The sequence below is a fragment of the Ovis canadensis genome, chromosome 3, assembly GCF_042477335.2.
Source record: "Ovis canadensis isolate MfBH-ARS-UI-01 breed Bighorn chromosome 3, ARS-UI_OviCan_v2, whole genome shotgun sequence".
NCBI lineage: Eukaryota > Metazoa > Chordata > Mammalia > Artiodactyla > Bovidae > Ovis > Ovis canadensis.
The window spans coordinates 157314603-157325716 of record NC_091247.1 but is presented as its reverse complement, the minus strand read 5'-3'; the positions used below and the strand labels follow the sequence as shown (position 1 = coordinate 157325716).

Genomic DNA, 11114 nt, shown 5'->3' with positions numbered 1-11114 from the left:
CACTGAGCCACCTGAGAAACCCCACTAAGCATGTTTATCATGTGTTTTACCTTTAATCCTCAAAGATAATCCTTGAAGATTTCTTAACTTGGGAGTTCAGACTCCCACGAGATTGAGATGAGATCCAGCATGAATATCCATTCCCATACATGTATACAAAATTTGAATTATATGTATGTGCATTTTTATCTGAGTTCTCAACCAGGGACACATGAGCATCTCAGCATCTGGGGTGAAGATAGGGACAAAGAACAGAGGCAATTGGTGTGCTACTTCCATTGTGATCCTGATGTTTGTTCTCCTGTCTAGCTTGAGGTACCAATTTCAACAAAAAAACCAAATCACCAGTTTATAATAGGGTATACCATATACTTGAAGCTATATTAAAGATAAAAAAATTGAATTACCTAGGATTTTCCAGAGAAATGAAAAATCTTGTCTATACAAAGATTTGCACAATAGACTTTAATTATTCATTATAGTCCCAAGCTGCAAATAACCCTAAAGTCCACCATAAGTGAATGGATTAAAAGAGAACATAGGTGCCCAACACATAGATGACTTTCAAAAACATGCTGAGTGAAAGCCAGATAAAAAAGATGGTTCACTGTATATAAAATTATTATAAACCGACAGAAAGCAGATTAGTGATTTCCTTGAGGACTGGGGTGGGAGGGATGGATTGAACTGCAAAGTGAAATGGGGAAACTTTTGATGATGGAAATGTAGTGTATCTTGGTTGTGGTGTTGGTTTCATAGATGTATACATTTTTTCCAAACTCACTGAGCTGTAAAATTTTTATATACTTTTTTAAAGATTTTTTATGTGGATGATTTTTTAAAGTCTGTTTCGAATTTTTTACAGTATCATTTCTGTTGTATGTTTTTGGTTTTTCGGTCACACGGCGTGTAGGATCTCAGCTCCCCAACCAAGGATCGAACCTGCACCTCCTGCATTAGTAGACAAAGTCTTAACCACTGGACCACCAGGGAAGTCCCTGAACCGTAAAATTTTTAATAACTGCAGTTTATTATACATAATTGTGCATGAGTCTTTTTGAATTCTGATTTTCTCAGGGTACCTGCCCAGTAGTGAGATTGCTGGGGCTTAGTAACTTTTAAAATCAATAGTTTTAAAAGGTCTGTGGAATGTAAGCAAACAATTTGAATGCCTACAGTTCTTTATAACCTCATGATAACATAAGATCTTTAAGGCCCTTATTGTGAACCAGTAATTTGCAAAAGCACTCTTGACCAAATTAAGCACTTTAGAACACAGACTATACACTTGTTTTCTAACCAGCAGGCATCAATATTCTGTGTATTATCTTCAGTAACTTCTGTCTATTGTAAATATTTTATGTATTGTATTTTATGAAATCCGTATTTTTTTAGAAAATTAAGTTTATCATGATTTGCAAGATAAAGAATAAGATCACAGAACAAAAGTATAATCAAAAAGTTTGTGTAAAATTTTTAAAAAATGAGTCTGCATTGGAAATTCTACATTTTTTCCTATATTTGTGCAAAAATATTGTAGACTCAGTTTTGCTGCATTTGGAAAATGCAAAAGAAGTATGATGTGCTTAAGCTGTTGTGAGTAAAATGTTTTTAAAAGATAATCATTTTTTCCATGTAATAACTCTCTAGAGAAGTCAAACCCTTGAAATGCTTGAAACAAACAGAACTGAAACAGTTGATCGTTTTATTTCAAAATATCTACAAAGTTTTAATTTTCCATTATACAAATTTTTCAAAATTCAGACATTATTCAAATGTAAGCCAAAGTCCTTATACAAACAGAATACACACAAAGATAAAAAATATACATATTCTCTCAGCAAACTTTGTTACATAAATAAGAAAAGTATATACAAAAGCTAGTATTTTCAATATGAAGTACAATTATTTTAACACTGTAACCACAAACAGAAGGTACTAAAATAAACACCACAGCAAAAGTTAAAGGAACAACAAATTCATTTTATGACATCTACAATTGTAAAGATACATAAAGCCCATCTTCAGGTAATCTATACTTCACATTTAGATCTTAATTTTTACTTTATTCATATTTAAGAATATTCTCTGGATAGGGGAAATTCACAATTCTACCAGCTAGCCCTGATACTTTATATAAGTTAGAACATGTGAAGAACTATATAATCTATGTCTTTATACTTTGGGAACAGATGCAAAAAGAATTCTTCGAAAGTTAAAATTTCATGAACCTGTGTTAAAAATTTTCCAGTAGATTGAATAGAGTATCGCAAAAAAAAAAAAAAAAACAATTCTTTTTAAGTGAGAAATGTTAGCAAAAAATCCAAATACTTGACATCTTAACATAGTAAAGTAATAATGAAAAAGTATGCCAATGGTTCCCCCAGATAAAAGCAACTCAACTAAGTGTCTGCCTAGTTATGTTTTACCCCAGAAATTCTCCTTCCTTTTCTGAGCTCGTGCCAGAGTTTGAAAAGCCTGGAGACTAGAAGCTGCAGAGCGAGCAGAAATTTCAGATAATCTGTCCTCATCTGCAATGAAAGAATTATATTCAGTGCAAAAAATCTCTTATAAAAATACTATGTTTCAAAACATCACGTGAAAATTAAAAGCATCAAGCTCTGTAATGTCAATATTGACTATCAGAAACACATAATCTATTAAAATATAAGATTAGTATTTTTAGGATCATTCACAGTAATTTTCCAAGTTTATCATATTTAGAAATCAAACATTTCAATATTAAATGAGCATTCTGTTTTTTTCTGAAATCCCACTATGTCATTACACAAACACATGGACTGTGATTTTGGTATTACTTGGAAACAATTCATCATCATACTGTCTTGTCCTACTTTAAAAAGCACAGCTGTTTGAGCAAAAGAAACCTTCACATTTTAAAAACAAAATATCATACCTTCACACGGTACCTACATCACATTTCTAAAGTAATTTCACTTAATATAGAAATGATGTCTGACTTCAATATGCTACCCTTCATTATTACTGAAATTCCTCATTCTGAGTAAGCAAATCAATTATCAAGTTATTTGTAAACACTGTTCTTCCATTAAAAAGAAAACAAGACAGGATTCAGTGTCCAGATATTGGCATTTCAAAACATAACAACTTGATTTCTAGCTCACTGAATTCTGAAAGGCGTCTCAAACTTGCTAAGAGGAAAGAACCTTCAATGTGTGTGAAGCCATAATACATAAAGTATTCAAATTTGCTTTCAAATTCAAAATTTATAAACAGTAATTTTATACTTCTTAGGTTGCATTAAAATAGTCATTTCAATTGTTCAACATCAAGAATTCAAAATTCCTCCTGCCACCATTATCAGTAACCGAATTTTTCAGAATAAAAACGACACAAGAGAAAAACACTCATTTTCCCTAATCATGTATTTTTTGAGAATATACAGACATTTGAAGAAAATGATGGATGTACTGCTAGGCCGAATTCCTGAGCCACCAGTCAGCCAGGGCCGAAAACAGAGTGCTGATCGTGGGTGTGATGCCTCTCTTGCCATCCATTTGCTTTAAAACAGATTCTTCAAGGCTTAGTGCCTACTTTACTCATGTATAAAATGGGGATAGTTTACCCCCTTCACAGAGTTTTAGGGATCTAATGAAAAGACATCTATGGAAGTACTCTGAAAACTATAAAGTGCTAACTGAATGTAAAATTATTATACTATTATTAACTACTATCTAATAAAATATACTTTTATCTTGTGTTATTTGACTATTGAAATACCTTCATCATTAAAGGCTTCATGCTGAGGTAACTGGAAATTGTTCATCCTTGATTTTCCCACTTTAAAAAAAAAAAAAAGCCATAAGAAATTATCCTTCAAAGCCACCCAACAATATATCTTACAATCAATTTGAAGAGAAGGTAGACTGTCAAACAGTTTAATTTTATACCTTTAATAGAAATTCCTGCCAAAGGACCATTTATTAATTTATAATATGCTTAGCAAATATGTAAACAAACAGGGGATAACCTCCTAGGATTCTTCTCAATGACGATACTAATCTAACTTGAAAGAAATACTATAAGCTTCTCTTTAAAGATGACAGTTGGACTATACACATGTACAAAAGCAATATAAATCTAGGACAAAGAAAATGGGAAACAAGAAAACAGAAACAAAAGTTTAAAAAGTGGAAAGCAAATGGAAGGCAGTGAGTGTGTGGTTATCACAGCCAATGGAGCTGAATCCTAAGGCAGCAGAGAAGGGAAACCAAGAAGCAATCGATTTGCTCCCCTGATGGCTGGGTGGTTGGAGTACTGAGTACCACTGAAAGCTGAAGGGAAGGGAAAGCTGAATCAGGAATCTAATTGTCTTTCTACAAAATAATCTACCAGATCCATCTTTAATTTTGCACAGCAGGGTAACTACCCATCTCCCAAAAGAAGAATTGAGGTCTTATTGCTAAAGAAGGTTTATCACAGCCACTTTGACTGAAAGACATCAGATTCAACTCAGGGAAAGGAGAAACCATATTCCAAATAGGGGCATTATATATACATGTATGATTTATCTCCTCAACCAGGTAAAACATGCTATCCATGAAATAATAACAGAATGCTTATATAAAAGGAGTTTTTAAAAAAACTTAGAAATTAAAAATGTAGCAACATATTTTAAAACTCAAGTAGAAGATAAAAATTAGTAACCCTTTCAAATTAAAACAAAAAGACAGAGATAGAAAATATGACAGCTAAGATAAGAAATAATATCTTCAACACGTCCAACATCTGAAAAATAACAGTGCCAGAAGGGAGCAAGAGAGACTGGAGGGGAAGAAATTACTGACTAAATAATTTAAGAAAATTTCCCAGAACTGAGGAACATGACTTTTCAGATTGAAGAGCTCTACTGAGTACTAGCAAAATGAATGAAAAGGGACCCACCATAAAATTTCAGAGCACTAAGAATAAAGAGAAGATGCTAAGAGCTGTCAGGGGGAAAAAAAGTCACACACAAAAGATCAAAAATAAAAGGCGCATCAGATTTCTCAACAATAATAATGGACGTAAAAAAAGAGCAGAGCAATAGCTAATAAAACTAAAAAAAGCTAATAAAAGGAAAATATTTATGACTTGAATTCTATATCCAGGTAACATTTGGTAATGTCTGAAGACATCTTTGGTTGCCATACCTGGGGAAGAGGTGCTATGGCATCTAATGGGTTGCCTATACACTTTTGGAAAAGAACGTGAGACACATCTCACACTTAGACCAAAGTGAACTTGGGGACAGCACAACTTAGTGTGTCAAAGATGAGACTTTTTTTCTGTTTAAAGAAATCTACTATGTTAACTAAAACTAAATAACACAGTATACTTATAGCCTTCGTATCTATCAATATAGCCCTTTCATTTTAACAGACAAAAAATTAAAACCTAAATAATTACCATTATGCTGGAATTCCGGATCTCTCAGGGAGCCCTGAATTCGACGAGAAGGATGCCAGTAGGCTGTGGCGCAGGGTGGAGAAGCAGATTTCCCAGGTGTGTTAGGTGGGTATTCTGGCATTTTTGAAACTGGAAGAGTTGTCTCAACAAATTCGGGGATATTGGGTTCAGAATCTTCCCTCAAAGGCAAGGGATCAACTGTTTTAATACCAGCAGCTGGAGAAGTCAGGAGGGATATAGCACGACTTTCCTTCTAGATGACAACAACAAAAAAAGCATATATGCGGGTACACATATATAAATAAAACAAACATTTAAATACAAAAATAGCCATAAATGAAATAGGGGAAAATATGGGGGAAATTTATGAAACCTTCACGTGGGGAGGATTTTATGGGACTAATAACCAATATAATGCTACTTACCTAAATAAAAACAATATGTAAATACTTTTAAAAAGAAAAATGACAAACTTGGGGAAAATACACAACTTACTGGATTGACAATGAATCACCATTGATACATAAATATTTCTTTAAAAGTAGCAAGATAAACCTAATTTAAAGGTAAAATAAGGACATATATCAACAATTCATATACAAACTACAAATAGCAAACACATTCTACACCTCACTCATCAAATAATTTCAAAATACAAGTATTAATATAAGCACTAATTATTACTTAACAAATTATAAAAATAAATTTTAAGAAACAAACTATAATAACCTGAGTTGACAAAGCTGTAGTAACACTGGCACTCTCATCAGTGTTACTGGGAGCACAACTTTACAGGGGAGCTGGTAAATCACAGCGAAAGCCTTAACACTGTGGTTCTCTGACCACAAAATTAATACTTAAGGAATCTTTACATAAAAAGAGGTAACAACAACAAGAACAAAAATGTAGGTAAAGGATGGATGATTTCTTTACAGCATTTTTCAAAACAGGAAAACTAAGACATAACAATAGGCATCTAGTTTTAAAAAATGTTTCAACAACAAGCATCTAGCCTTTAAAAAAAACTACAGTATAACTACAGATATCATATTCACAATTAAAAATCAAATTATAAATTAATTACATGGGAGTACATTTATAATACATTGCTAGGTGAGGAAAATATATTATGAAAACTTATCTACAGTATAATAAACAAATACACTTTCTATCTAAGTAGCTCAAACTCAACAATGGCTGTTTCTACAGTAGGTATGACTTTAACTTTTTTGGTTTGGTCAGTATTTTCTGTCTTTCCACAATGAATTTGTATCACGAGGGTCAAAATCCCTGTATAACTTCACTTTTAGGATAATGTAAACCAGTAAAATCAAATATAGCTCCAAATTTTCCTGATTATTCCTTGTAATTGTTGCCTTTAGTTATTAACTTCGAGTTTATCAATGCAATGTTCAAGACACTACTTTCTGATCTTAAGCATCATTTTCTGCAATTAGAAGGCTTGGCTTATTGCTTCAAAGGGGAGATATCCTGAGGTCTCACTCTAAAAAACAAACTTTTAAAAATCAAGATATATTAATAAGATAAAAAACATAGATCTTCCACTTGCTTCCCTTTCTAATTACGAAGATGTCTCATGAAAATTGATTTTTCTTTTTGTACATAAGAGAATTTGGAATTTCTGTCAAATTGGTTTTATTGTTGTTAAAACCTGAATTAAATCTGCAGAATACCTGTAGTACATGGGGTTCTCAGGTTTAATTTAACTGACTTCATGATCTGTTCTTGAACCTAAAAACCTCCTTACTGGCCTCACTGCTTCTACTCTCCCCCAGTATAACGTGCTCTCCACTGAGTAGCCAGTAATTTTATTTATCAAGTGTATCAGAGATTTATATTTGTTTAATAGCATGAAATCCTCCAACGGCTTCCCACTGACATTAGAATAACATCCCCACTCCTTACCCAGCCTCCCTTCCTACCTTCATTCCCCACCTCTCCTCTGCCTTCTTCCTCCAGGCTCCACAGGCCTTTTCACTCTATCAAACTGTCACTGTTGTACGCGTACCCTTGCTGTTCTTTCTATCTGGAAAACAATCTCTGGCCCACGTCTCTGCACTGGGCCCCTCCCTCATTAGCTAGGTGACATTGTTAAAATGTCACCTCCTCAGAGGTGCCTGTTCTGATGACTTAAAAACTGTCTCACCCACCCCTTGGAGGCTGTCTGCAGTTTTACTTAATTCACAGCACTCACTACTGTCTGAAATTCTTTTAAAAAAATCATTTGTCTATTCGGCCAATGAAAATGTAAGTTTCATGACGGCAGAGATTTTATCTTGATTACCAATGAATCCCCAGATCCTAACAGTGCTTGGCACACTGTAAGAGCACAGTAAATTGTGGACTGAATGAATGAAAATGAAACTCCTGATATTCCCCTCCAAAGATGGCTGTGGTGCAGAGTTCTCTTACTCAGAGCATGGCACTCTCCATCAATTCTGCTGGGTAAGTCAGAAACCTAGGAGCCATTATCCTACCCAGAACCAGGCCTTGATGTTGTTCCCCTCACACAATTCTTTAATTTCACTCATGTCTGTGCCCACCTTCCTAGTCCAGGCTATCATAGCTCCCACCTGGACTATGCAATGGGCCTCCAGAGGTATCCATAGTCTATTCTTGCCTTCCATGGCTGCCAGAAAGATCTTGCAAAACATGAATCAATCACAACACTCCCATATTTAAAATATCCCAATGGCTTTCTATTTTACTTGAGATGGAAGATATTCTTAGTATTGCTCTCTTTTCCAACCTCATCTTGCATCTGATTCCTGCCACACACAGGACTGGCTTTTGTTTCTTAAAACCCTATGTCCTTTCTCTCCACAGATCCTGGCATATGCTATGCTTCTCCTCACTCTTTTTACCTAGTTAGCTCCTCTTCCTCTGTATCTCAACTCAATTATGACTTCTTCAAAGAAGCATCCTTGACTTTTAAGAAGCTTCCTAATCTCCATTACTGGGTCAATTTCTTCCAGAATAGCAGTATATACTTCTCTGAAACAATTACTAGTTTTAATTTTACTTTCTGGGGGCTGTGATTCTCACAGGACTGTAGGTTCAGTAAAATCATGGACCATGTCTGAAAGTGAAAGTCACTCAGTCGTGTCGACTCTTTGCAACCCCATGAACTATACAGACCATAAAATTCTCCAGGCCAGAACACTGGAGTGGGTAGCCTTTTCCTTCTCCAGGGGATCTTCCCACCCCAGGGATTGAACCCAGGTCTCCTGCATTGTGGGCAGATTCTTTACCAGCTGAGCCACCAGGGAAGCCCAAGAATACTGGAGTGGGTAGCCTACCCCTTCCTCCAGCAGATCCTCCCAATCCAGGAATTGAACCGGGGTCTCCTGCATTGCACGTGGATTCTTTACCAGCTGAGCTACATGGAAGTTCAGTGTACCATGTCTACTTTCACTTATTATCACAAGCACAGAATCTAGCATGAAGGTAAACGGATAAGAAACATCTGCTGGACAAAGAGAGCTAGCAAACACTTGGGTTTTTAGTATCATTTACAAAATGTACAGATGGTACTTGACAAACCAATACCACAAAAATGCTACTCTCAAGGCTTATGAGACAGTGCTGTTTAAGAGTTAAAAATGTGGGCTCTGAGAAGAGACTGCCTGGGGACAAATTCTGCTTCACTGTTTGGCAGCTCTATCACCTCGGTTTCACCTAAATGAGAATATTAACAATATTTGCCTCACAGAGTCATTATGAAGACTGAACAAATTAACACATGTAAAGTACTTAGCACAGAGCCTAGAACATAGTAAGTGTTCAGTAAATGCTAGCTATTATGATCATCTCCACGTAAGTTTCCCAAATTGCTGCTGCCCCATAATACTCCCACAATTCAAGGTATGTCATTAAAAGTTACCAGCAAAAAGTATTTCTGGATATTATGATAGTAATTCTGTTAACTCCTATGGTAGAAAAGATAGAACAATATTAAACAATGGCAACTGAATGACAGGGATAATTTATTGCTAATTCAATTCCTAAATGAATTATCGATATCAATTTATTGATAATTCAATGACTTATGGATTTAATGTTATGATAGTAGCTTTTTTAAGGAAAAAAGGGGGGGAAATCATTGTGTATAGCAGGTTTAATGACTCCTCGGCCTGCCAGCAACCAAAGCGTAAACAATGGGGAGAAAAAACAAATCTAGTTCCTGGTATGGCTACCATTACAATCCAAATGATTGTCACCTCCTTCCTGGATACTGTAATTGACTAACTAGTTTCAATTACTTGCTCTTGCACCTCTATTGTCCATTCCCAATACAGTAGCCAGAGTGATCTTAGAAAAACCTAAGTCAAATCATATCATTCCTCTGCTCCTCCAAAGACTTTGCATTTTATTCTGAATAAAATGCAAAGTCTTTGCTATGACCGCTAAGGTCCTACACAGTTTAATCCCTCATTATGCCTCTGACCTCACTGCCCATTCTACTCTCTTGCTCTCATCTCCAGCCATGCTGACTCCCTACCTGTTCCTCAAAGAATCAGGCACCGTCTCAACTGGAGGACTTTGCACCTGCTGCTGCATGGGGTCGCTGAGGGTAGGACATGACTGAGCGACTTCACTTTCACTTTTCACTTTCATCCATTGGAGAAGGAAATGGCAACCCACTCCAGTGTTCTTGCCTGGAGAATCCCAGGGATGGGGGAGCCTGGTGGGCTGCCATCTATGGGGTCGCACAGAGTCGGACACGACTGAAGTGACAGCAGCAGCAGCAGCTCTTTTTGTAAAATGCCTTCCTAGATATGCATATGGGTCAGTCCCTTACCTGCTTCAGATTCTGCTCAAACGCCACCCTCTCAGTGAGAACTTCCCTGGCCAATTCCCACTCACTTCCCCTGCGTTATTCTTCTCCTTAGCCCTATCACTATCTAAAATACTGTGTGTTTTACCTAACTATCCTGTTTACTGTCTCCCTCCTCCTCTAGAATGTGAATTCAGTGAGGGCCAGAATTTTTACCTGCATCTTTCACTGCTACATCTCCAGTTAAATCAGGGCCTGGACAAAACTGTCTGAGTAGATGCATAATCAACAGTACTGTTTTTCTTCTCTCTCTGTTGTCACTACTGACAATATTTGAAAGTAAGCAGTCAAAATACAATGGCACTACCCTCAAAAACAATTCAATGCCTTTGCCTTCTGAAAGTAAGTTAATAACATCATCTCCACATATGACAGAATTTTCTAAAATCTGAACCTCTCATGTATTTATTGCATGTAACTAAAATAATCACTTCCCAAAGAGATGTTTTTCTCCAATGTGTAAATATTTACCTTCCTAAAGTCATTCTTCAAAGTCTCTAAGCCATCCTGAGAGGATACTCTTTTCCTCTGATCTATGACTGGAGGCTTCACTTTAGATGGAGACACTAAAACAGCACCACCTGGAAAAATACAGAAGATGCCACTGTTTCAATTTAAACTAAATTATCACGAAGAGGAAGCAGGTGAAATAAGAACTGTACGGTGTCCGCCTATTACCAACAGCTGGAGTGGTAAGATCATGATGAGTCCTCTGGATTCCACCCAGTTCTCTCAGCTTTGGAGTAGGAAGCCTGCCTCCTTTCCCTGAAGACATAGAAGATGACTCTGACCTACAAATTAAGACAATTATGAAGCACGTCCTCTA

General features: G+C 36.0%; 1 protein-coding gene across 2 annotated transcripts in view; it reads right to left on the bottom strand.

Annotated features, from left to right (window-relative positions):
• Positions 1-1688: 1688 nt before the first annotated feature.
• The window catches only part of MDM1 (Mdm1 nuclear protein), a 28832-nt gene continuing 19406 nt past the window's right edge, over positions 1689-11114 (bottom strand). For both annotated transcript variants that reach the window (XM_069580957.1, XM_069580958.1), the window contains 5 exons: positions 10967-11079; positions 10760-10869; positions 5431-5683; positions 3763-3822; positions 1689-2531 (listed from right to left, as the gene is read on the bottom strand). In XM_069580957.1, coding sequence (XP_069437058.1) covers positions 2419-2531; positions 3763-3822; positions 5431-5683; positions 10760-10869; positions 10967-11079 — 649 coding nt within the window. In that variant the 3' untranslated portion in view covers positions 1689-2418. The remainder of the gene's footprint in view (positions 2532-3762; positions 3823-5430; positions 5684-10759; positions 10870-10966; positions 11080-11114) is intronic.